The sequence below is a fragment of the Nothoprocta perdicaria genome, unplaced genomic scaffold, assembly GCF_003342845.1.
Source record: "Nothoprocta perdicaria isolate Ctin4 unplaced genomic scaffold, notPer1 scaffold_217, whole genome shotgun sequence".
Classification (NCBI taxonomy): domain Eukaryota; kingdom Metazoa; phylum Chordata; class Aves; order Tinamiformes; family Tinamidae; genus Nothoprocta; species Nothoprocta perdicaria.
The window spans coordinates 1,195,897-1,223,053 of NW_020455390.1; the positions used below are offsets into that span (position 1 = coordinate 1,195,897).

The window sequence follows — 27,157 nt, forward strand, 5'->3', positions numbered from 1 at the left end:
CAGGATCAACCAGTGGGGTGAAGAGAAGCACAGGAGCAACTCCTGGACAGGAGCAATTCCAAACAGCCACATAACACCATGAACTAGAAAGATTAAACAGGGTCTCTGCTGTTGTGAGTTTTAGCATCGAGACCTTAAGCCTGACTTTTTATTCCTAAGCAATAAAAAAGGAATTCCTACGTAATTCCCAAGTAATATAGGACCCAATACTCAATAAGTATTCATCACAATTTCTTAACATGCACAGTAGTACTCGGTGCAACAGCAGAGAGTTTTTTTGGGGGAGCATGCAGACATTTAATAACCAAAAGGTTATTAACAAGACACTTTGTTATGAGCAAAAAAACCAAATCCCAGTAATACTGCTTTGGGATTTTATTTTTTTTAAATACTCACTTGTCACACAGATTTGGATCTGATGACTGACTCAATTTATGTAGAATATCTACTATTCCCATGTCTCGTAGTTTATCTTGTCGCTCTTGTGAACCTGCAAGGAGAAATTCCGTATTGGAAAATCCATTAAAAACAAGTGCACTGAGAAGAGAAAGGAGGAGGGGCAGCATCAGCTAGCTCGAAGAGGGGCAGGGAGCAGAGCTGAAGCTAAAACCCAGCCCTGAAGAACCCCCTCAGTCCCATCCCACCACACTCCCCTGCTGCAACAACCCCTCAGTGCCTCCCACTGCTCCAGCTTTCCTCTTGCTGGATGTCTCCCCGCTCCCACCAGCTCAGCCCACAAGAACCACTCGTGTCCATGCCCAGCTCGAGCCCTCCAAGCCGGACAAACTTCCTTTGCAGCTCTCCCTCCAACACTTCTCCTCCTGAACACACTCACTGCATCCATATTCTGCCTACACCAAAGTCTCCCTTTATGCTTTGGATCCCCACCGTGTGCTGTCCCAGGCAAATAGTGATAGCTATATAACATTGACCTTTTGATTGGTAATAACTTAGCTGTATATTAATGTTTTCTTACCTTCTTCTTCATTCCATATGAGATTAGATATGCAGAACATGGCAGCAAGCTGAAGTTTAGCATTTGAATGACTCTAAATATAGAAAAATAGTACTCAGATTTAGAAGAGAAGGGTGGCAATTTCTCAGACTTACATTTTGGCATTCATCCTGTAATAAGTGAGGTAGTGAAGTCAGGAGCAGTTCTTATCTACAGCTTCTCTCAAAGACAATGTAACACTTGACTACAACTTCAATTTCTTCCAAACACTTACTAAATTTCTTCCAAACACTTACTAAAAGGTCTACAAAAAAAATGCACCTTTTCTAAGGGCACAAAATGCTTTCCAAGTAGGATTTTTACAAGTATTGCTTATTTGACAGTAAAATTATGGATTTGCTTTTTAAACAGATCCTCAACCTCAGCACACCAGCGCCATAGCAGACTGCAGTGCTTGCTTTCTTAACCCCTAGAGTACCCAGTTATGTTTAAGTGCATGATTTTAAATCACGATTTACACGAGAGAAGTCTCTCTAGCATATTCTATTGCTACAAACGACTAAAATAAGACCCTTAGAGAAATTCCCCATACCATGTAATATTTGATTTTCTGCAGGATGTCATCATTGGTCATAATTAATTCTTTTGCTGTAGTTCCATCTGCTATATTGGCAAGTATACATAATGTCTGAAAGAGAGAAACAGTGTTAGCTATTTGGCCAGATACAGATCATATCCCACGAATTATGCACTTTCCTCAATGGCTCGGGCAAGTTCTTTAATTAGTTTAATAACTTTAGGCTGGACTTTATAGCTTGCTTACAACCCAGGCCAATGCCAAGGAGTTAACAACTGGGGCTGGACAGCCCTGGGAAAAAAAGTCATTGCCCCTGCAAAATAAGAATAACTGAACATAGATTTAGACTAGTCTAGATTTAGCTTTGTCATTACAGCCAGTTTTTTAATGCTGTTTTGTCACCCTTCTCCTAACCTGCTCCAAAGCAATATCAAACTTGTCCTGCACAGCATCATCTTTAACATACATACATTGAGAACATTCCTTATTCCATTTCTAGGCCCATGCAACACTCCATAGGCACAGAAAAAGAAGCATTCTTGGAGAATTAGAACTGTTATTGACCTAGCTCTTGATAATATACTCCCAGTGCAATGCAATCCTATGCAAAGTTGGCAYGTTGAGAAGAATAAATTCTCAGATATTCCTCAAGTTTTATTGCATCACAACAATAAGAAATGAAAAAGGTACCTGCTCTTTGACTTCTATATTGTGCTCCCCTTCCAGAATGAGGGTCACTGCCTGCATGATTTGCTTCCCATGAGTGCTCATTATATGGTCTATGTGCTGTCAAGGCAATGATGAAATAGTCAGTGTGATTTTCCAGAAAAAGAACTGCTTTTCCGAATTGGATTACTCTAGGTAAGGAGGAGCAATGCTGCAAAAAGACTGTAGCTTCTAGAGAAATCTCCCCAAAACACAAATCSACCAGAGCAGAAACTCTCTGTATTATTCCTCTTCCTCTGAAGYCTGGTCTTGTTTGAGGGAGCATCGTAAGATAAGAAATCAGGTGGTTATTTAAGATGTTACACGCTCTTCTTAAAAGAGATTTCTCAAAATTTCTTATAATTTTTAAATGAGATTTTATTCAAGCGCTGCTGGATGAGTTATTCTGGAGTAAGTTTGGTGCACAGAATTAAAATGGTTGGTTCTGGCTATAAAATTACTACAAGCAGATGAAACGGGGACAAAGCTACAGCACTGTATGTGAATATCTGACTTAGCTGTGAGAACACCTGCTAAGTTTATATTGGTTATTAAAACATATTTTCACATTAAGATCAAGCTACTTTKCTGTGAGTCTCGCTGAGCTTTGTGAGTACAAAAGTGGAAAGATTTTTGGCAGGGACCTTTTTACGGCAAAAACACAGCATGCAATACATGCACCGTAGAGGCTTTGTGCAATCTTAAACAGGAAAATTAAGTAGCATTCTTGGCCAAAATCTTTGTCCTTGTTTGTCCTAACAGTTAGTTGCCATTTCCAGTCTGTATGTTTGCAGATCTACTTACTGGGCGAGTAGATAAAAGATTCCTGAGCAGTCCCAAAGTTTTCATCAGAACATTTACATCTGAATCAGAAAGCAACTGGAATAACTGCTCTGTACTCAGACCTCGCAGGATATCGGATTTGATCTTCTGTTCTGCTTGAAATGCCATATTCTGAAAGACACAGAAAACTTTTGCTCAGTTCTTTACCTTAAATTTTTATTGTGCTSTCTTCACAGACCTCTACTGCCTACAAGCATACATCCTTACTGATSAAGGAGTGAAATTATAAGCAGAATTTCACCAGCGTGTTTTACTTACCATTAAAGCCCAAATGCCGTTCACCCGCAAGGCAAGGTTTTCACTCTGTGTTAAACTACATAGAAGTTCTATGGCTCCTGATTCTAAAATAGGCTACAATGAGCAGAGGAAAAAAAAATTAATTAAACCCCACATAATTAGACATATATACAAACAYATAAAATAGCACATATATAAATATATATACATACACACACAAATATACATAAAATAGCACATTAAAAGTGTTGCTCATGTTTGTTCTGATATTCAGTCCATTCAGACATATCCTCCAAGGTTACCCTACCTTTTTGAGCACTTAAAGGTGGGTTCTTATGAAGAAAAACTGACTTCAACATGACATGATTCTTGTATGCTTCAGTGTACATATATATATATATACACACACACACACACACACACTGCTGTGACACTACACACCCATCTGTCACAGACACACAGCAAATGTTTTCCCCAAAAACCTTCACTTTGGGACTTCTCTCTGAAAACACCCACCTTCCTGTGAGCAATCATTTCTGCTTGGGATCTAGTGGGACGTATAAAGTGATAGGTTATGGACAACAAAACCTGCTTCAGGTTGCTCTTTCCATTTAATTGTGTTTGCTAATGAGAGCAAGTATAAATGCAACAGAGCACAGAAGTGTCTCATGTTTTACCAGAGTAAAGAAAACTCACGGCTGCTCTGGACATGTAAAACCTTGCACCACCACTTCACTAAGCGACAGAAGAATTAATGAATTTGGAACAATTGCTTTTAGGATGAACTGAATTGGAAGGTTTCTAGCTCTAAGCCCCAAAGAGCTGAGACTGCACCCGAGCTGGGGAAGAGCCTGTGCCAGAGCTCGGGGGCTGCAGGAAACTGCTGGGGAGCCGGTCGGCTTCTAGGGACGGCTTCTGCACCAGGGCAAGGGGAAGGAGCTGCTCCAAAACTGCTGCTTATTCAGCTACAGGAGGGCTTCTTTAAGGGCCCTATGGGTGCTGTGCAGGCAGAACTAAAAGCAATAAGGCCAAATGATCAAAATAGAGTCATGCAAACTGCCCCAGAGGAGCCCACGTGGACCACAGCCTTACAAATGTGTTCTGCAGTTGCAGAATGGTTAAGATGTAGGGAATATTTCTGTTTCTATCAAGTATTGATATATACGATCTACATAAAGTAGAGATATGCTGCTGGGCCCCAAAACAGACATCCTGCATCATTCATCCAACAATGATAAACCTAGGAAAAGGCTTGAACCACACCAGCATTTTCCAGATTACAGCAGAAATTCTGTAAAGCGCCGGATTATATTGTCAAGAAAATTACCAGTTTTCTTGTTGAGTCTTTTAGACATAACAATCATGTTTAACGAGTATAAATGTCAAAATGCATTTCCTTTTGCAACAATTATCAGAGACCATATTTAATTATTTGACTACATTTTACTCTCAGCACTGTATATTATTTATTTATTGTTCTGCTGAGCATTCCAGCTATAAAGTTTCCCAAGTCCTGACTACCAATTAAGTTACCTCTGTACTTAATGCAGCTTTTATCCAAAAGTCAGAAGAGACAACGGGCAAATACTGACCTCTTTGCTTGGAGAGAATTCGAGAAGAAGATTGCATAGTGTGGAGGATGCTACTACCAGGATTTCATTTGGAGCATTCTGCAAAACCTGCAAGGGCAAAGGGAAGAGCAGGGAATCCATTAGCTAGCAGGTTAATAAGGGATTACTTTGAAATAAAAACGAGTCAGGCCCATTTCAGGTGATTCTTTTTCTGATTCTTACAGATGTCTATATTGCCTAAGCTTTTAGGGGTTTCTTTTTGCTATCAGACTCACCCTGCTCCTCATTTTCAAGGCCTCAAAGACATTAAAACTGCTARATTTATTTATATGCGCTTAGTGACAGTCACATCACAAGACATGACMTGCCATATATTTCCACATTTTGATCCTATTTAATCTTGCTGTGAATAACTGCATTCTATAAAAAGTGTTTTTTAAAAAGTCTTGCTAAGATCTTCGGTTTCAGTTATAGCATCCACAGTGAGATTTAGAAGGTAGACAATGACGGAAAGAAACATAGATCTAAAATCCCTCGTATGGCTTATAGCTGAAGTCTGAACTGTGCCACCTAACGTGAGCTAAAAACCAAAGGAAAGGACATAGTCCCCCTAGTGTCCACCCAGCACAGACCATGGCATTCCTCACTACTGCTTGTTTTGGTTGATTTATGACTCCAAGAAAGGATCCAGGAACTTGGATTTCTACGTAATTTCTATTATGCTTCCACAGGAAGATATTCAAACTGCACAGACCTCATATCCTTTGTGTTATCTGTGGCAACTTCGGTAGCTGAGACTTGGCTTTTCTTTTCTTACCTTCATTAAAGGCTTCCATACAGCATGATCCTGAAAACTTGTCCTGAGCTGCTGTACAGAACGGGACAAACTGTGCAAACATCTGCAATGGAAAAGAAACTTCCACTGTAAGCACACACTTACACGCTTCTATAATATACACACATGGCCTCTACATATAGAGAATTTAGTTTAGTTTAGAATTTGATAATTAATAGACAATAAATAGTGAAGGGAGACTGTTCCTCCAGTCCAATATATTTTTTCCCTTGTGAGTCTCCCAACAGGGGAAAGGGCTCCAAATTTGTTTTAGCTTTTAGAAGATTAGCAGACGTTCCAGCATGTGCAGCATCAGCCCTCAGCAAGACACAATTATTTGTACAGAGCAGAAAAGCCTCCTACCTGACTGCAGCTAATCGCACCTTGATACTGGATTCAGATAAGCCATTAACAATACGGTCCATCATATTTTCAGTCTCAATGATCTGGAACAAAAAAGGGAATTCATGCTATAAGAATAAAAATATATAGGTACTTACGGGCTATGTAGTTTTTTTTTTCCCTTGTACATTTTAAACAGATTTATCTTCCCAGATTAAGTGCAATAAAGTGTGCAACCACATATTACTTAGAAAACAACCCACTTTGCTCTACTACTGCTTTTAAAATAGTTTTATCACTCAAGGAAGATGACAGTTACAAATATGTTTTACCCCAATGCCATAGCAAAATACAAGGCGGTCTGTACAAGTCCACACAGCACACACAAGCTACAGATGGGAGGCATGCTGTGAAACCATCTGCAAAGAAGTACACAGCACTTCATCTTCCATATTTAGACAGGGCCAGTCCTAGCAGTTAAGACTAGGATAAAAAGCAGTTAATTTCAGGATGAAATAATATAAATCAGCCCCTTGTGTAATGTAACCCAGCCCCCTGTGCTGGGGAGAATTTGTTCTCCTTCARGTTGATCACTGTTGGCCCCTACTGCACAGCCCAGCCCTGCAGCTGCTGCACAGCCACAGAGCAAACCACGATCCTGCTTGTCAGGATGACTTCACTTGCCAGGGTTTATTTCCAAGCAAATGTTTGCTTTATAGAAGGACACATGACAACAGGGGTATTTTCTGTGCCTCAGAAGAAAGGCTTCAGAAATGTTAAGACTTGTGTGCCATAACAATATCCTGCACACTTACATGCAGAAAAAAATATGTTAAGATAAGACATCGAGAAACTCTAGTTCAACCATCAGTGTGGACTAATATATAAATCAGCTTTAATCTTATGCCTTGTTACATTAATTCCTGTTCGGATTTCAGCTGTCTCTTGGCACATTTCTCCCAGGCTCACCTTTTTTCGGATATCTTCGTCGTTTGCTCCGAGAGAAGCGTAGAGCTTGAAAGCAGCCTGGCGCAGCTCGTGAGCGTGCTTCAAGTCATGGTCAAGCTGTTTAAATAAAGCACAAATATCACATTTAGACACTTWAAAAAAAGAAAATAAAGCTACAAGTGATGTTTTTTTTAATAGCTGTAGGCTAGCACACATTCACCAGGAGGTGAATTAGAGTAAACCTGGAAAACTGTGCCCTGTTCCCCCCACCCCAGACTCCATAGAGAGTCCAGCAAAGGGTCACCAAGGTGGGCAGAGGGCTGCAGCACTTGCCCTGTGAGGAGCTGGGCTCGTTCAGCCAAAAGAGAAGGCTGTGGAGGGAACCTGAGAGCAGAATTCCAGTACCTACGATGAGACTAAGAAGAACATGAAGCCTYGCTCCTTATGGAGATGCATAGCCAGAAGGACAGACAGCAGTCAGATCAAAAGAGAGGTTATTATTGGGTATAAGGAAAAAAATTTCACCTGGAGGGAGGAGAGTCAAATTTTGGAACAAATTACTCAGACTGGCTGATATCTCCATTTCTAGTAGTTTTCAAGAGCTAGCTGGACAAAATAATCTTGAGCGACCTCAGCTCAGATCAGCACTGACCCTGCTTTGAACAGAAGATTAGGACTTCAGACCTCCTCATGTCCCTTCCAGCCACAATTATTTTAACTGCTCTCAACACTCTGTACCAAASAGCACCGTGAAGTGTTACTTAAACTCCACACAAAATGTTTGCCAGAAAAGTGAGAATATTATGCAGCAAAGAGCTGAAATAGAAGAACTGTCAAAAATTAAGCTGAGTAATTCTCTTTGGTGCAGCTATATTAAAGCAAAAGGTGTTATGTCGTTCTTAAAAGCATCTGAAATGGAAGTCTATAATCTGTTCTGCAGAGTCCTCTCTCTAGTTTTTACCGTATAGGGTGTAATTCAATGCATTTCTTCCAAGGTAGGCATCCTGGTTTCACCACCAGCTATTTTTAGAGACTTTCTGAACACTCAAACCAGTGTCATAATGTTTATAACTGTTACTCTCATATTCAGAACCCAATGATGTTTTGCTGTAGCCAATGCCCATTACTTCCCTGCTAGCTACTAAACTTTCTTCTGCTTATTTAGCTTTATACTGTGGCTAACAGTATTTTATATTTCATTTGCATTTTTACTTAGAATTCCAAACATGTGGAAGGGCAGAAGCAATCCCACTCTACAGGAGCCCGAGGAGCAAGTTCGCTCCTTGGGCAACCTCAGAGAGAAAACAAAATAAAACAAAATAAAATCTCTACGACAAGTTTTTGGATACTGAAAAAGATATCAGACTGTAGCAAAGAAAGGGAATTGGCAATGGGTGATTCCCTATGTGGAATATCTGAGGTTGACTGATTCAGGGGTGCTCTGGAAACACTATGCAAATCTGGAAACAAATAGGTTTACAAATGAAGGCTCTACACAAGAGACCCCTACAGAAGAAACAGTCTCTGAGATGTATTTGCTATCTGTTCACCCAGTCTATTTCCAAGTGCAGGTAACTCATGTTACAAAACACTACACGCCATTCAGGTGTTTTTCTGATTAACCAAACAGAACAGTCTCTGAACTTAATATTTTTTTCACAAACCTGACCTAAGAATTGAAATCAGTCTCTCATCACATGGGCTATTATCTCCTATGAAGCTGAAATGCACTGGTTCCTGAAGATAAGCCTTTTAAACTCTGCAAAGGAGAAACACGGCAGATGTCTCAGTCTGGTGCTTTCTTACTATCCCTGGAAAATGTCTGAAAGCCCTGTACTAAAAGCTATGTCCAAGTACCCATCTCTGTTCCACAGAGAATAGCAGCAGCATCCTGCTTACAGGGTGGGGAGACGAGATATACATAAAGATCTTAGTTCGGATATTACAAGCTCCAGAAARAGCAGCAAGTGCATGAAGACCCAGGAATTACATGCACCAGCAACCCAATCCTGCTGGATCTTTGCCTCCTTTCTGAGGAGCAACTTGGATTCAAGGTTTAAAAGGAATAAGAAACACAGCCTGGGCATTTAAGTGGCCACGTGTTCACGTCACTGCCTGTACAGACTTGTGAAGGTTTGGAACCAGGTGGAGAAACGTACCCTTTTGATATCAGTGATTGCACTCACAGAGCTGGGGTACTTGAAGTAGTCGGCCAGCATGACGATGAGGTGGTCGGTGATGCTGGCGATTCTCTGCAGCTCCACGTCCGTTTCGATCAAATAGGCCAGGGTCTCCGCTCCTTCGACTCGCTCCTCCAGCAGCCGCTCCTTGCTGCACATTCGAACCAAGCATGGCAGAGTCTGAAAAGTCAAAAAAGTGACTCTGCTCAGAAGCTTAGTAATACCTAAGAAACCCACTTGATAATTCATATTTGAATTAAACAAAGGAAATTTAAAAACACCCAAGCTSCCATCAAGAAGCACTTGCAATTTTATGATCCAAGGCTGACTGAGGACTCCGTAGCTAAGAACAATGTCAAGATTTCCTTGTAGGAAAATTTCCTTGATCCATGTAGGTTGCCAAGAGCCCTAAGAAGTAGCTCTGAACTGGAAGTGATCTTGGGATCCAGGTCTACTATTCTGCCAGATTCACTTGGGATCCAGGTCTGTTATTCTGCCTTCGTCCTGACACATCCCCTACCTTGGTTACTACAATCACAGAGCAACATTTTTGTCCTACCTTCTCTGCTGTAAAGACTAAAACCAATAACATATTTCTTTGCCTGAAACTCAGTAACAGGCACTTAGCTCTGTAAAGACCAACTTACCAATGGTCGGACTCAGCTCCGCTCACTAGACATTACTAGATAAAAGGATTAACAAATTTCATGAAAATCCATCTGGAATAATACAGCCAAGGCTTTTGTTTGTGTAACTCCGCTATATAACTTGTACAACTGCATTCCACAGACAAAGAAGGAAAAGTTGAGATGTCTACATTTATTTTTAGAAGTGTCATCACAAGGATGACTATACACTTTTGCATCTTCTAGGTGATCTAACAAAGCAAAGCACCTCCTTGTGTATCTTTCACTTAACGTTTGGTTATCATCAGATACCTGAAATGATGAAGAGGTTAAGTCTGAAGAGTGGAAAAGCAATTCTAACAGCACAGATGCACCTAAGGACCTTCCATTTCCTTAGCAAATTAGACCTCTTTAAAACAGAGCAGACAGTTTGTGAGGGCTGAAAAACTTCAATACCCCTCCAAAAACATCTCATTTCTAAAAGTGAGATTTCCAGTACATCTGCAAGTTCGTTCCAGCCCTGCTTGCAACTCTTCAGGCATTGCATTGGCAGGATACTTTTTTGGCTGTGTAATTCCAAATTCCCCCATAATGATTAAATACTGTTGGTTTCAATTACTGAGCTGGCATAAAGGATATTGAACCACGCTAGCACAAGCACTATCAGAACAGCCGAGCATAGGGTCTCATTCCAAGTGACATTCAGGTTGGTTAAAAAAGTGGAATGCCATTACAGGTGAACCACGAAGGGACTGCATTTCCCAACTCTCTTTGGTGTCAAATAGTCGGAAAGGAGCAATTTTAAATTCCTTAAAAAATGTTAATGCTGAAGARATGAAGAGGAAAGTCAAAATATTTAAGTAGAGACACTAAAGCACCCTTTCAAACCATGCCATAAGTAGGTGAGAAATGAAGGAAGACATAGAAGCAACTATGAAGCAACTTAACTTTCAGTTAAGCCACTGAAAGCAAAATTTGAATTTCAAAACTCAAAGGCTAGATATTGCCAAGTCACGGGCTGCAAGTACCTGAGAAACATGAATTTCAGTCTCTTTCAACTTTGCACAATGCCATCAGACTAAAATTAAGAAAAATGAGCAATTCCAAAGAACACAGTAACTGTTGCATTAGACCTAAGGGGCTGTACAATGTAACACAGAGCTAGTAGGATATCGTGATAGAAGCATCCTAGGATAACTAGGATACCACGTTAGAAGCCTAACAGGAAGGACTGCAAATCCACCTGACCTTTCCTGGCCACCAGTTAAGGTCTGAAATGCTCTCCGAAAAGAGACTGTAATGATAGAGCATTTAACACACACACAGCCCATCCCTAGGATGAGTCACGCTGCCCGGACAGATGCTCCCTTCCATTATTCGGATTTCAGAGAAATAACTTCTATTCCAGGCAAATCCCCATTAGTTACCAACCCCCTTCCTGCTCCCCTCTCCTCCCCAACAGACTTGTTTTTCACATGTTAGATGTGCAACTTCTGCACTACTCCAGCTGAGCAACAAAAAATACACCCAGTTTGGAAATGCACAGGCCTGACCTTTCTGCAATCGGAGAAATTTCGACTACAGAGGGTCAAAACTCTTCAGCTCTCTCTGAGAACTAAAGGAGACATTTGATGTTGCAGTTCACAGGCGGTCAAACAATTTGCAATTGATTTACCAGACTGAGACAGAGAGACAGTTCAAAAGAAGTTCCTGGAATCACCATCAGGAGGGAAGAGGGAATTAAGAAAGTAAATTGAATAATGAGAATAAGACGACAAGAAACTGTGGCCTCTTCCTTTCTCCACTCTTCCACTTACTCTCAGTTTTTTCAAAGAAGTCTCCATAAGGAAAACCTTCCCTRTTGCTGTAGGGCAAAAGTCCCCTCAGCAGCACTGCCCTCTGGACCTCCTTGCTTAAAAGGGCTGCAGGGAGAGGCCTTTGCCTCTGTCAACACCTGTATGCCATCATCTGGAATGATGGACACCAAAATCCCACTAAGGAAAGCTTTAGTTATGCCAGATCCTATCGCTGTAGCAAGTGAAACGGAAAAATACAATTTCTTACCTGTATCTTCCCTACAACCTACTCCCCCTCCAAGCTGCCTTAGGGACACTACTGGACAGAGACTCTGGTGACAGCTCTCCATTTTAAAAGATAAATTTGCAGGAGCCCTCAGGAGTTTGCACCAGACCATGGAGGATACTCAGTGGTACCTTCTGTAGCCTTTAGTGGAGAGAATGTTTGTTGCTTTAAGCATTAAGTGCAGCTACTGGCAKTGTCACGGGCTTGTGGCCCTGTGGTCACAATCCCTTATCAGTGGCCTGGTCACGAGAGGAGCTCAACCCCACGGAGAGGCCTCATAACCAAAGACACGTGCCTGCTGTCTAAAATTAGTGGGGTTTAGGTCCAAGACCAGGGAACACTGACAATAACTGATTGACTCCAGGAACACCCATTTCAGATCTCTGCCCTGTCTATGATTTGCTGGGATGATGGATTCTCAAAAATAAAAAACACCAAAGAAAGCTCTGAGTCTGCCAGGCTCCTCTTCTGTAGCTATTACAGGAAGCAAACATCTTGTCTTACTTCACTATCATAGTAATACTTCAATATAACAAGGAGCAACAAGCACTGCAAGTGCTTCCTGATCATCCACGGAAGTTGCCTTTATTAAGAGTTAGCTGGGTATAAAAATCTAATCCAGTCCTTCAGCATGAACGTGACCTGGTTTTGTTWATAAGCAAGCTCCCCAGCCTCAGTATGAAGCAACAATGCTCAGATAAACCTACAAGTGTTGTGAAACCCAAGACACGGTCTGCCCATATGACAGGCTCCACTTACAGGTTGTGCGAGTGTGACGACTAGTCTTGTGAAATAAACTGGTGAAAGAGAAATTAGTGCTCKCTGTACACAGAGACCAAGCCACTGTTGTTTGCAGGTTACTTACACATGACGACTGAACTACAAACACCAAAGGCAGCTATGTGCCAAACTCTGGGGTATTTGTACCTGGGATACAGGTTTCCGGGTAGGATTCTTTATTTAAAGTTTCTTAAAAGGGCCATGTTGATGTAAAAGCTCTAAGACACAAAGGGAAATAAGGAAAATGACTTTGGAATAAACATCTGAAGAACTCAGTGCTTTTGAAATCTTCAGTATAACAAACCTCTCTTTGAAACTTTTTAAATGGGATATAGAGAAAGGGAAATACGGGATATAAAAGAAGGGGCAGATCCACATCAGTGCTTTCTGTGCTACCCAGAACACCGGTTCAGCTGCTCACCTTGAGAATGATGCAGGAGTCGTCTGTTCGTATTGCTCCAGCTCTGCACATGGAAGTAAGGCTGCAATGGGATAATAAAAACATGCATTCACCCATCGTTGTCTTTTATGCACATTAGTAAGACACTGAAAATATCTGTATAAGCGAAACATATCTCACTAATATACTGTTCAGTTCAACACACTTATGTGTGTAAAACTCACTGATACAAAAGCTGCACGCTGGATGGGCCAGTACTTAAATAGGAAGCAGTTTTACTTCACTGAATGCAGGGAAACATTCAWGACTTATCAACTGACTCATAGTTTGAGACCACCAGAAAAGATGTCTTGCTACTAGTTTTATTTTCAGTTGTAATTCTGCAGCTCTTCCCTGGATTGTCCAAGAAACACAGAATCAATCAGAGCAGAGAACCCAGAACCTCAAGACTGTGCAGGCCAAAGCTTTCAGTGAGTGAACTGCATCAAAGAACTGATCCGGGTCAAAAATAAAGCAGCAAAATCKAGGGGAGGGACTTCAACACAGAGAATTAAACGAGTCTAAACCAATTAAAACATTAGTGATTGGCATCTGGAGTTATGCTTGATCACAGAARCTTACAGTGACAGATTATCTTTTTCTTCTTTAACCATCTGAAATCATTTATCTCATCATTAGCAACACAATAGAAGGAAAAGGGCCTTCAAATGCATCAATCCCCAGCTTATGAAATTAGTAACCCTAGTGTTACAGCTCTGAAACATGGTCAACTGTGTTATATATTATTTATGTGACTGTGTCAAAACATACCCAAGCTGAAGGGGAAAGTTTTAAGTGATATATAATATTATTTAGCAACACCGATTCTGCTATACCAGCACAACAAGTTTAACCTGTTTTAATTGAAAATCTTGGGTCTAGCTCTTCTCCCTGTTCTCATCTTGGTGCATTTAATACTCAACRCATCCCAGCCCCAGCCCATGATGCGAGTCCTCAGGACACTATTGTAACAACTACATTATCTGCTATTACATGATCATGTTTTATTAGTTGACTCTGCAAGAACATAAGATGAAGTGTGAAAAGTTTGTGGTCAAACTTGCCATAAAAATCCAAGCTATTATTAAAAGCTGCAGTCCAGCTTATGAAAAAAAGCACATGCTCCAGGACACATTCCGATAATGCTGCTGGGCAGCAACATTTTGTTTCCTGCCTACGTAYAGAAAAGAGTGAATATGATGCTATAAAGATTGTCAGGCAAGAAACAACTCTTCAAAAATTTAGAAAATATATAKATCATTATCCTTAATGTTTTGGATATCATTTATATTAATTTACAAGAAAAAAAGGAACAGTTCAAAGTTTGTAACAAATTGCAAACTATTTCCTCCTAATTCCTGATGATAATTACCATTTGGCTGATGTGAGCTGCATTTCAATAGGCTTGTCCCTTTGTAACATCTTGACGAAGATTTGTGGTAACAATTCTCCATCAACCAGCACTGCAAACAATGGAAGAGACCTCAGAAAATGATTCCAGTTCAATCAGGCAACAAAATGAATGTCCGAGTAGCAACCAGTGCTTCGTGCTTACCATTTACAAGAGTCATTGATACCTGGGGGTTTTCAAAGGCTAGAACTGAGAAGCATTTCAATGCCTGCATTCGAACCTGTGTGAAAACATAATTTTTGAAGTGTAACTGTAACTACTAACTTAAAAATAATGAGACCGTACCAATGCATAAGCTTACAGGAAATAATTCTGTGTAACCAGTAAGAAATTTAGAGGACAGTTAAAAGGCAGATGGAAGAATTCAAGATGCAGCTTGACACCTCCCACCTTCCTAGCAGGTGGGAACCAGAGGGTCAGAGATACCCCCCACATCTGTGATGCTCCACAGACTGCCAACACCAACCACTATTATTCCAAGGACAGTTCTGAAGTTCCCAAGGGAGGTGGAAACTCATGGACTTGGGACTTGCACTTCTGCAGTCTTTAAAGGTTAGTTCAATAAAGCGTCTAACAGCAGCAGTCTAGTTGAACTGACCCTAAGGTGTATATATTCCTTCCCAAAGGAATATATATACCATATATCTTACGTACCATATATAACATATACCATAAATGTTATTGCCATTATGCAACCTCACCATCACCTACACACAAATGACTCAATTCTCTTCATGCCGGATCTTCCTGCTCCAAGCCAAAACTAAGCCCTGGTTTGTCAGACAAGCCTTCATGGTTGCCTATCCACCTTAGTCTATGAAGTTGATATAACCTAACCTCTTTTTTTTTTTTTTTTCTCCTTTCCTTTTTCTTTCTTCTTTCGCTGCTTCCCAGCTACAGAATCTGATCCACCCCTACCTGCCATTGAAGTGTGCGAGGTAACTCCAAGCCAGGTTCAGGTCCCTTGCCTATCCCCAACAAAAACTCCTAGAAATATGAAAGACCTGTGGCAGATGACGACTGTAAAGATCAAAGTTCTGCTTATTAATTCTATGCCATGGCTGCGATTAGATATAAAGTTCTCTCTCACCAGGGGCAATGAAGTCTTAGCTGGGAGAAAGGCTAGCAGGCCATCTGGCTTCAGAACAAAAGCCTTGTTTGACAACTCCTCCATTTACTTCTCACACAAAATCTCATGAACTTAGTGGTTTTTTCAAAGCAGCAGGAAGTTGAGATCCTGTATTGAAAAGCCCTGAAAAGAGTCAAACCACACGCGAGGAGCTGTATTCCTGCCAGAGGCAGGCATGCTGGGAGGAGAGTGGGAAAGTTCCCCAGTAAGAACAACAGAAGTCTAGTACAAGTTAACTGTTTTAAAAGATATTGTTCTATTAATGATGTTGATGAAAATTAGTATGGCAAGTACTTTCTTTGAGGGTACGGAGCTGGTATTGCAACTTTACCAAGCTCTGACCTCCTAGTTTTAAAACAGCTGTCCAAAAATTAGGAAAGGTTCAAGTGAACAACAAAAAAAMCAACTCAGAATAAGATAAAGAGTATCTACATAGGAATGGCCATGAAAGCTCAACTGCTTGGAGGTCATAGGACTGGCTCAGGTGGATTTCAGAAATGTTGGCATTTCTGTTAGTCCCTAACAACCAACTGCAAGAGCAGCTTCAGAAAGCACGTGAACATCTTCCTGCACTCAGGCATTTTGTCTGCTCACCTGCAGGGACTCCTCGGGGTCGACTTAGGATTTGCAGTTTTGGCCAGTTTTGGCCTTAGGCTGGAGAGAGAAGCTGACCCTCCACGCCAAGTTACATGAGACRACCTGACTGCAAAACGGAGCTTTTCCAGAGGTGGCACATGGAGAAAGTACCACATCAGAGCAGGCCTTTTCCCTGCTGGCATCCTCGCCATCCAGAACAGCCTTCCACAAGATGACAYGGGATGGAGCTGGGATTCAAGGGGTTCAGCGAGCACATCTCAGCAGTAGCTGGTTGCCCTCACACGTCCCATGCCTGGGTTGTCACAGGTTGGACTTTTCATCAGGACAGCTCCTCTTTGCTTCRCTCCTGCTCAGTTTCCCTCATCCTGTCTTCTTCAACAACCTTCTTGACTTTTTATTGGTTTGTTGAGTGTTAATTCTTATGCAGATCAACAAATACCAACTCTGTCTTAATATACGGAGTTTTAACTCCACAGAACACTCCAAACTATACAACTCACTTTCATAAATATTGGTTTGCCATAAAACCAACATGTATTCTACAATATACAGAGCACACAGATTTACAGTTTTATCTCCTTCACTGAGATCGCTTTCATCAGCTGATATAAATCAATAATTTTAAAGCCTTACTTTATAGGAGGTGGAGACTAATAGATGGGCGATATTCTGAACTGCTCCATGGTTAAATAAGATTGTTTGGTGATCTGGACCCTGCAAAGGAAAAGACAACAGGTGATTTTTTTTTCCCCCAAGAAAATAAAGAGCAAAAACAATCAAACAAAATGCAGTTAATGGAAACTTAACAAGTATTAAAATGTAGATAGTGTGCTTCATCTGCTGTTGTTCATATTGGAAATAAAGACTGGAAAAGTCCTGATTTTCTCTGCAAAATCATGTAAAAGATCCCCAGTGATTTTAACAGATTTTTCACTGGCAGTGCTAAGCATTTTCAACAATTCTAGCTCCAGAAGCAAGACAATTAATTCTGAAACCGTTTCCAGACAGAATGTGACGGTGCTTTGAGAGCAGACTYGCCTTCCTCCTACAGAGTATTTTAGTTGCAAACATATTTGACCCCAAATCTAGTCAGCCATCAYCCCTTTATTGACTTTAAGATTTAATAGAACAACAAAACACCAATATTTAAAAATAAATAAATGAAAGCATTTGGAATTAACGCWAATACTGAATTCTTCAAAACAAAGGTCTCAGAACTCCTATAGTGTGACAAGGCTCCCTGAAGTCAGAGAACCACATGAAATCCTACTAGGATCTGCAATAGTTTATGATATCTGAGCTGATCCTACTTACAAATGTCTCTTTAATAAAAAGTAGAGATTCACATTCTATAGTCTCACTGGCATTAAGACATGGGCCACCTGCAATGGTCTAATGGACAACTCTATATGCTCACATTTCCCATTTAATGCATGGGATTAGATCCCACGAAATTAGATCCCTTYTAAATTCAAAAGAACATTCACAGACCAACCTTTACTGCTACAGAAAAAAAAGAAAAGCCTGAAAATTACTTTTGGATGCAACATATCTGGTGCTTTAAGAGATGCTTCAGCTGCTACTGCCACCAAGAGCTTTCTATCCAAAAAAATGCAATTAAAATAGCATGGTTGAAGGAGGAAAACAACTTACATTGGCACACAGAAGTGGCTGAGGCAATGACTTAAAGCCGCAGCTATGCCAGTGTTGGAGCTGAAGAACAGACATTAAAATATGTGAAAAAGATGAACAAAATTAAAGTAAAATAAGTCATAGAGACCGAAATTGTTTTAGTTGCTCATAAATATTATTTGTCTAGACATTTGGAGCCAAACCTTTGAYGGGATGCAAATGTAACCCTATGTGCAAAGTGCAGCAGCGCACGCACGGAGATGACACCTGGGTGCACTCAGTGCATATGTGGATGTRTATAGAAACACATGCACTCTGCCCACGCAGTGTTCACCTATACAAGCCCAGCGTCCTGCTGCGTGATGTGATTGAGCATTAACCCACAAGCAGGGCGAGCTTTGAATATAAACATGAAGACCTGAGAATATAACCTCATTCCTTCATTGAATATATAATATAAAATCATTCCTTTTCTACCCCAGCTATCTCGGGCACAGTTTAACAGCAGCACATTTGGGTTTTGTTCTACTTCAGGTTAAACCCGGTAAGATACTGACAGGCCTAGCAGCCAGTTCCATAAGAATGGTATTTTCCTCCAGACATAACTGACAGCTGTATTATTTCAGAAAGAACTCACAGTTCTTGCAGGATTTTCTCCATAAAAATCAATTTTCAAGAAAGCAGTAGGAAAAAAAGTAATGATTCATTCATTCATTAAATTTTCAAAACAGATTGCTAGATACAAATGTACCTTTCTTCAGGGATCCAGCACCAAGCCTAGGATCACACAAGAAAACGTTCCTAGAACAGGGCTTGGGAAGAAGCTGCCTCGATTACRGGCAGCATCCTGGAGCTTGCCCAGAAAGGGGGGGTTTAATTTCCAGTTTGTGGTTCTCAGAAGTTAATTACACRGAGATACCTCTACATTCCATGTAACATCCAGCACTAGCTCTTCAAATTATTCATGCAATCGTGTGTCCCCTACAACCTCRTATTTTTCATTTTGTTATCTAAATTGTAAAGTTTAGCTACTCACAGCACTTCCTCTGGAAACAAATCAACTGTGGCACTGAGAATCTTAAAGAGCAAATTTGGACTTGATTTTCAAACACAGTGCATGTTAACCTGACTTCAGTTTACTCAGCTCTACTCAGCATAGTTCTTAAGAATCACCTGCATCCACTTCCCTGTAAATAAATACTTTCCCTTTGCTTAATCATGATTTTCCTTCATGGTCAACATTTTCCACTGATCATTTCCATTTTTCCTCTAAAAATATAGGGAAGAACAGTCAAAAGTATGCAGCACAAGCAGAAAACAGCAGCAATATGCTAAGAACTTCAATATAGGATATCCTAACTACGGGCAACGGGCTGAGTTTTTCCAGGGAAATTTGAACAGGAGAGGGAAAAAGGGAACTGGAAGGRCCTAACTCAATTGAAAGTCAGGTCAGGAAAAGAAAAACAACATGCAAGGGAAGCAAGGGGACAGCAATCTGTAGGAATAAGGAAAGCAAAAGCTGTGGTTCGCTACCTTAAGTTTAACCAAAAATCTATTAAAACAAGGGAAAAGAAAATAAAAGCTTCTGCATCTCCTATATGTTAAGGTTTACCTACCTACCAAAACTTAATCTATTTCTTCAGGAAAAGGGTTAGAAAGCTTCTCTCGACCAGTCTTTTGAAGACTTGGTCTTCACTAAAAGTGCTGCAAACACTGAAGCCTTCTGGAGCACGTGTGTGATAAAAACACACATCACCTGTCCGTGTAAACTAGAACATCCTGGGCGCCCTCAGCTTCACTGCTAGAACTATTTATTTTGTTATATCTGAGGAAATAGTAACTGATCTTGGTCTTGGTTACCAGATTTGAAACCCAAGATTAAGCCAAAAAATAAAAAAAGGAGCATTTCAGGGTTTCTCTCAACAGCTGTGTTGGCTTGGAGAYGACAGAAATAAGTTCTGATTCAATTTTGGGTTTTTCATGACGTCCTCTCAACTTCAAATATTTTTCTTTGCTCTCAACCTCAAATATTGTTCTTTGCTGCCAGTAGTCATTTTATAAATATAATTATTTCCTATTATTCACACCCACGCAGTTTCCTTTTCCCATGGATTCGTGTTTCTACCTGTTCACAACACCAACATTCCCCACCCAGGAGCTTGCGTTTCACCAAACAATCACTACAAGTTCTGCTTGGTGATGGATATACTGATGGCAGCATCGTGTACTCTTAAGACCTTTCTTAATTGGCTCTCATTAATTAGCAGGCTCTTGGTCTGTTAACTATGCACTTCACACACAAATCTGCAGGAGTTAATGTAGCTACAAGGGGGAAAAAATGAGAACATTTTCCAGGTGGGGAAATTCCTGTGCAATCCCTGTGTCATAAGGCAGTACCACGAGGGAACAACCAGCCCAGATTCCACACTTGACTCTTTTCCCACTGCCTGATCCACCTCCTTACACCACCTCTCCTTACTCCAGGACACCACCATGCAGGGTGGACTTCTTGCTCTGAAGAAAATTAATGGAATTTTTCCTTTTTCAATTACAACAGTTAATTAAAAAACGTTTCAGCATCTTACTTGCTTTAATTCTCAATTTAGAAAAGGATCCTAAAGAAGACGACAATGTTTTTATTCAAATGTTTTCTTGCCAATGTTTAATTCAAAAAAAAAAACAAAAAAAACCCCAAACCTAATTCAATGTTTTAATTCAAATCTCATCAGCTTTATACTTTTTTTTTAATGACAATGTTATTGGCATAAGACAAAATGGGGGTTTGCTATTTTTAAATTAGAAAAAGTTTTACCATATCAGGAAATTGTGCTATGTAGCAGGAATTAACATGTACCTGCATCAACCTGTAGCTGGCAGAGTTGGACTGAGAAGCACATTTTTGTCTTTCTCAACCTACAATGCCCCTCAGAAAACATCCTCTGGGCTTAAAAGATACAAGATACAAGACATCTGCAAAGACATGCTCAAACCATTCCGAGCCTTCCAAAGGGAAAAAGGGATTTTTCCAAAATTATACTGGTAATACTGAGGGTTCATCTTTGCCTAGACTGTTGGGTGCAGCACAATAGMAATGCAATCACTCTTAATGACCCAGATGCAAAAGGCAACCCTATCTTATACAATTTCCTATACACTGGTAAAAAGTTTCATAGAGACCATGCATTCTCTTTCTTACTTTGCAGCAATGTGAGAAGATCTGACATATGTATTCTTGTGTATATCGAGACCTACTGAGCAGGGCCATGAGGTGGGAGATAACTGTAGCATCCTGGAAACAAGGCAGAAAAGAAAGCAGCATTAATATTATATTTCAGCACAGTTTGTGGTGTTAGCAGATAAAGTATTTCAGAATGAAACATGGAGGTTCCCCCTCCTGCTGAGGCTTGTGTGGACACATGGAAGTAAACCATGGAAGTAAAAGGAGGGACTTGAAGGGAGCGAACAAACAAACAAGACATCTTGGAGAACAACTCTGGTGGATAAAAATCAATGGCAGTTTAGAACTTGGAGGTTTTGCCCCAAAAGACTGGCTTTGGCAGAAAACAAAAAAAAACTTCTAACTGCAAGAGTGGCTACTGAAAGCAATTCCCTCACTATTTGCTTACTCCAACCAGAATTTACTTACCTCTTCCTTCATCTGAGAGCAAAAGAGTCCAGGCAGGGGAAGAAGGTGCTGGGTGGCCCAAGGCACAGTTGACCTTGAGCCTTTTGTCACTAGCTTTGTGGTTGACAAGCAAAGAGTCTCCCTTGCCTTGAAGTCACAGATTCAAACTAATGCAGTGTACGATGTAAACCACAGAGAACTCAATAAAGGCACCAGCAGGAGAAAGCCATTTCCTTGTAGTTCTCTCATTAAAACACTCCCAGTTACTACTTAAGCTCTATACTAAGTCAGCAAATGATAAGATTTTAAAGCTTTCATTAGCTTTGAAGGGTAGGGAAAGCAGCAGTAGCTGGGTAGGTGGTAGTAATGACTACAGCCTCACTAGCATGAAGCTTTTAATTGGGGATTTTTTTGTTGTTGTTGTTAAAACATGATTTTTTTTCCCCCACAATAGCTGGAAAGGATCGATGGGGAACAGACTTATTTGCCACTTCACAATCTTACAGAGAGAAAGTTACCAGAAACTGTAGTTTTTCCAGCTACGCTGGCCATATGTACGTACTCGGTGCACACTTCTGTGCTTGGGAAAAGTGAGGCTCAGTGGCTGGATTTCAGGCAGTTTCCTTAGTGTCTGCTCTGCAGAAACTCTATCTGATTTTGTGCCTTTACACGTTGGATCTAAGCCCATCAATAACTTCTCGGCTTCAGAGACCCAACCACTCCCAAGGAAYTGATCAGGGCAATATCAGATACCAAATCCTCTGGTATGTTGTAGTCATGCTCACGGTCACCATCATCATGAAGAGCTACTTGATTGTGCCTGATGGAGGGAAAGTTTGCAGTGCTGTGCATTAAATACCCACCAGAAGGCAAACAGTAGCAGTTAACAGGCCAACGTTGCTCTCAGAATAAACATTTGTCATAATCCCGAACATTTCAGGACAGATCACCTGGACTCCTAAGAGTCTCTTTTTCTTCAGGCAAAACAAGGCACATCAGTGCTCAAGTGCCTGGTATCCCAACACAGCAGAAGAGGAAGTAAAGATCAAACCAGAAGGGATATTGCACTTGCACAGTAATCCTCAGATGGGAGGAAATCCATGTTTGCCCAGGTTTGCCAGGAAAATGCTAAGACCCAGCTCATCTGTAAAGGGCACCTGGACATTTAAAAAGGTTCCTACCAACCCTGTGCCAGCTTTCTGCTGTCAAATCCCTAGGGGCAAGTATTCCAGCTAGCACACTGAGGAAAACTGGAAGGAAGCTGGAATTAATTTCAGATCTGCTGCATTTTTCAAAGAACTCAAGTTGGAGGCTGCCTTCTTTGCCAATCCACTCATGTAAATTGAACAGCAGATAAAAGCAAGTGGCAGCTTCACTACTTGACATTCTCTTGGAGGCAGGTATGGCACTTCATGCAATWGTGGTAGCTGTGAAGACACTGGCTTAAAAATTGGAGACCAACTTGGTCAAGCTCATTTCCCATCACTAAGAATCATCTCTCAACATATAGTTACATGATAGACTGACACACATGTAKGTCTGCATGCGTATCTGTGTCTCAGCTATCAAGCTGGGACTCACTCCATGCCATCTTCAGTTGCAGAACAGCCTCCATCTGGCTCTTGGTGCTAAAGTCTGCTCCTTTCCAGCAAAAACTTACTTGTTTATTCTCCAGATCCTTTATACAGCTCTCCTTAAAGCGTTTGTGTATCTTAAGACATCTGAAAAGAGGCCCTCTGAAACCACAGGGCCTCCAGAGCTACTGCAACATCCCTAAAGATGATAAGTAATATCTTCTTCTCCCTGTAACAGTTCCGGGCAAAGTTCTAAAGATAATATTCTCTGTATGAAAGACAATGCAAAGGAAGAACTCTAGCAGAAAAGTTTCTCTCCAAGATGCAAGCTGAGAACCAGCTTTCCAGAAGTCTTCTCCAGAATCTCTAGGCAAAAYTGAACAGCCAAGGACACTCTGATGGCTTCACCTTGCAGACAGAACCACACAGGCTATTGACTAAGCTCTATACACTCAAAAAGTGCCTGAAGATGCTGAATACATTCAAAAAGTGCCTGAAGGTGCTGACAAGTCAAAAAATAAGGAATAACATGGCTAAAGAAGAACTCAAGTTCTTCCTATTACTCTCAATGCTGAAAGAGCAGTGGGTTATATAGTATTGGCTGGGCCCACAATGATTTCACTGACGGCAAATAACTTTCTCATTTCTGCATCAGGAAACATATTGCAGCAGAGAAGCTTAGGACTGCAGCTCCCAAGGGGTATCAAGAAAGCTTAGGCTTTCTTTTCAAAGGATTTGTGCTTATTACTTTGCAAAGCATGGGCTTGGGTATTCCCACAAGAGAAGCCAAAAGGAAGCCTTACCAGAAGAACACCCTTGGGCACCGCCACAAAGTCCTTAACTTGCAGGTGTCCAACTGGAGCTGAAATTAATGAGCAAGGACAGTTTCTTCTAGCTATGGTTCACTGAGGGCTCTAACATTTGTCTGCATAATGCAGGGGATCCTTTAACACTTTTGTATATACTCTTGGCTTCGGGATATGAGACATCTCCAAACAAGGAACATTTAAAAGTCTCCGTTGAGGAAGGGGCAGGGATTGTTAGTGCAGATGATGATCTTAAGCCTAGCTTTGGGTGCTAGGATCAGGAAAGGGATGTCCTTATGGCTATGAACTTTGGCAGGCCTATATATGCAGCGTCAGATGTGGTCAGGATTCACACTGCATATAAATAATATCAGTCTGGGAGTTGAAAGCAGAGTCAAAGGAATAGCTACACATCAAAGAAATTCCCAATTCACCCYGGAAAAGACATGGCTTATCTTCCCACTCTACATTAGACTCGGAAATTATCTGGAAAAAGTCAGGGACCAGTGACAATACAGAGCTTGCTGATAAATTATATGTAGTAAAAAATATGGTCCAGTGTGAACAGYTGTGGAAAACTTCAAAATAGGCCAACTAGTAGGTGAAATTCACAATAGATGCATGTTAAAAATCAAGTCTATGGAAAATAGGTACACAGCTCTAGTAGCTATTGCTGCTCAGGAAAGAAGTGTAAGGAACCAGAGAACAAAACAGTCATCACTACAACATAAGTAACAGCTGKACAGACTCAAGATAAGCGTTTGTTGAGGATTGTTAATACCAAGCTGTAACGATGGGTAACAACGTTCCYGACTTGGGTAATGATGCTCCTCAAGTGGAGAGGAAGCATGAAGTCAAAGTCCCCACAAAACCACCTCGTATCAAAAAAAATACTACAAACATTTTGCAACTCAGATGCCTCGAGCTTAGGCGAAAATGCTGACACTGCTGGTTAAAAAAGTCCTCCCTATTATTACAAACTGCATCAGGACCTTTCACTGCCACCCACCCCTTGCTGCATGAAGAGCAGTCTAAATGAAAGGTCAGAACGAGCTGCTTACAACTTACTGTGTACAGCAGATCCTCTGGAGTTACCGGACTGATAAAAATAGTACGGAGACACCGGAGACAAGCTTCGATAAACTTCAAATCTGGCGACAATAACCCTACAAACACATACAAAAACTCTGCTCAGTTTTGTTATCTTTGYTTATTTGCCCATTTTTGAAGCCTTCACTGAAAGAGGTTGCAGCAGGTGAGAGGTACCTTGCAGTAAGGCAGGGATAATGTGGCAGTCCAGCAGGGATTTGACGTTGTTCTCGGTGCCCATTGCGAGGCTGCCGAGGACCACGGCGCACTCGGTCCTCAGCTCGGTGCTGGAGCTCTCTTGCTGAAGCAAATACAGCAACCTGGAAACAAAAGTTGTTTTTAGGTGGAAATTCTAACAGAAGAAAAATCTGTAAGTCAKATAAAGACACCTTAATTCTGCTACGTAAAGAGGACAAAGTCCTTAATGGAAGAACAGAGCAAGATGAGCATTAATGAACATTTTACTGATAAGAACACGGCTACACAGGTATTACTGATCATTACAGGAAGGAAGATACGGCTCTGCTTTAGCATACATGTTTTACCACAATGTCAGTATCTAGGAAGATGTCTTTCAGGATGCTGGGAAGATCCCAAATTTTGGTTAAAGGAAATGAATCCGCAGTTTGAAGTCAAAGGGAAGGGGAACCTTGTGCATCTCCCCTAACATCTAGGGACACGGTTACCACTACTGTGACGGCTCTTATCTGTGGCAGTGACTTCTGCTATGTTAAGGTTGCAAAATGATTCCATCATGAAGCATAAAATAGGATTGAGGGTGATCTGAGTTTTTAACATTAAGAAATAATCATACACTAATGTAAAAAAAGAATCCAGATAAGTTTCATGCGTGGGAAGGCAGTTGAATTATAACTAAACAGGACCATTTTGAGCTGGAAAAAAAAAAAAAGAATTCTTGTCTAACATGTCTTGGGCCTCAAAAGTGTTGCTTTATACAATATTAAGATACATAGGAAAGCTTTTTGAAAATAGCTTAGCTTACATCTGTAGCACCTGAACTGCAGCAGATGTYACCAAACTTCTTTAGTCTAAATTTGGGTCACACTCAGAACCCAGAGAGGAAGAAAACTCTTCTCTCATACCAGCCCAGAAGGTAAGTGCTTGAAAACTAATATATTAAGTTATACACGTATATATACACACATATATAGACACACTCTCTCAGACATTGAAACACAATTCTCTCACATCCATGAAACATACCAATTTTTTTAGATTTTACTGGGCTGAGGTGGAAACACTCTCAATTTAGTTTTGCAGTATTCTAGTTTAAATAGGTCTCTGAAATTCAGCCAATATACTAAATGCTTCTGCAGGAAGAGCCAAAATTCTGCCATTATCTGTCCTACGGGAGATTGGAGAAGACCTCTTAAATGTTGTTGGAATTAGGTGTACAAGACAAGGCTCATGTTACCAGTTGCTCTACAAAAGCAGAGCTCATATCCTGTGTGCCAAATCACTGCACCTATGCGATTCACTTCTGGAAAAGGAACTAAAATTATTCTTGAGGCAATAAAATGGCATGTTTCTAAAGCTACACATTTTGGCAGTGTCTTCTTTGAAGCACCGGCTGCCCTGGTGCACGGGGAAGGTCACTGCTGTTGCTGGAAGCCTACAAAGGAAGCAAACCACCTAATCAGGGCTATGCAAAATTTGCAAGATAATCAAAAAGAAGGAATCCACCTCCAACCCTAATGGGACAGAACCACCTTCCATTATGGTACTTATTTATAGAGAGAGGCTTTTGTTCTGTGTTCTCTAGCTCAGGCAAGGGGGGTCACAAAGCAGGAGCTTCTTCAGTAAAGAACATGTGGACCAAGTGATCTTGGCTAAAGTTCATCTTGGAAAAGCTGTTGAGCTGCTATATGGGAAGCCTGATCTCTTCCTCTCCTACTAACCAATATTTGCAGCATGTCTGCAAGAACTCCATGCTGTGAAAAATAATTCTACAGATATTACCATGAGCATGTCAGAAGACAATCATTAATTGCAATGTCATATAAACCTATTTTTGTCTCAACTTCACTCAATCTTCCTAATTCACACTGCCCATTTTTGTATTGTGAAGAAACACATTCCAAAACAGTTTTCAACAGAGTTCCTAACTGTACTGCCAGAAGTCATATTCCCTTCAAAAAAAATTACTCATTTCT

At 40.8% G+C, this 27,157-nt stretch overlaps 1 protein-coding gene across 3 annotated transcripts in view; it reads right to left on the reverse strand.

The window, feature by feature from the left end:
• ARMC8 (armadillo repeat containing 8) overlaps nucleotides 1-27,157 on the reverse strand; it is a 35,844-nt gene that overhangs the window by 673 nt on the left and 8,014 nt on the right. The window contains exons 2-20 of one of the 3 annotated variants that reach the window (XM_026038710.1): nucleotides 25,161-25,303; nucleotides 24,963-25,060; nucleotides 21,086-21,178; nucleotides 17,911-17,970; nucleotides 16,891-16,971; nucleotides 14,676-14,751; nucleotides 14,493-14,583; nucleotides 13,103-13,163; nucleotides 9,200-9,373; nucleotides 7,035-7,130; nucleotides 6,087-6,169; nucleotides 5,706-5,787; nucleotides 4,910-4,996; nucleotides 3,339-3,431; nucleotides 3,042-3,191; nucleotides 2,223-2,318; nucleotides 1,548-1,643; nucleotides 977-1,049; nucleotides 397-490 (exon numbers count right to left, since the gene is read on the reverse strand). In XM_026038710.1, the coding sequence (XP_025894495.1) occupies nucleotides 397-490; nucleotides 977-1,049; nucleotides 1,548-1,643; nucleotides 2,223-2,318; nucleotides 3,042-3,191; nucleotides 3,339-3,431; nucleotides 4,910-4,996; nucleotides 5,706-5,787; nucleotides 6,087-6,169; nucleotides 7,035-7,130; nucleotides 9,200-9,373; nucleotides 13,103-13,163; nucleotides 14,493-14,583; nucleotides 14,676-14,751; nucleotides 16,891-16,971; nucleotides 17,911-17,970; nucleotides 21,086-21,178; nucleotides 24,963-25,060; nucleotides 25,161-25,303 (1,827 nt within the window). Of the gene's footprint in view, nucleotides 1-396; nucleotides 491-976; nucleotides 1,050-1,547; nucleotides 1,644-2,222; nucleotides 2,319-3,041; nucleotides 3,192-3,338; nucleotides 3,432-4,909; nucleotides 4,997-5,705; nucleotides 5,788-6,086; nucleotides 6,170-7,034; nucleotides 7,131-9,172; nucleotides 9,374-13,102; nucleotides 13,164-14,492; nucleotides 14,584-14,675; nucleotides 14,752-16,890; nucleotides 16,972-17,910; nucleotides 17,971-21,085; nucleotides 21,179-24,962; nucleotides 25,061-25,160; nucleotides 25,304-27,157 lie in introns of all 3 variants that reach the window. The other 2 variants (XM_026038709.1, XM_026038711.1) reach the window with 2 other exon arrangements.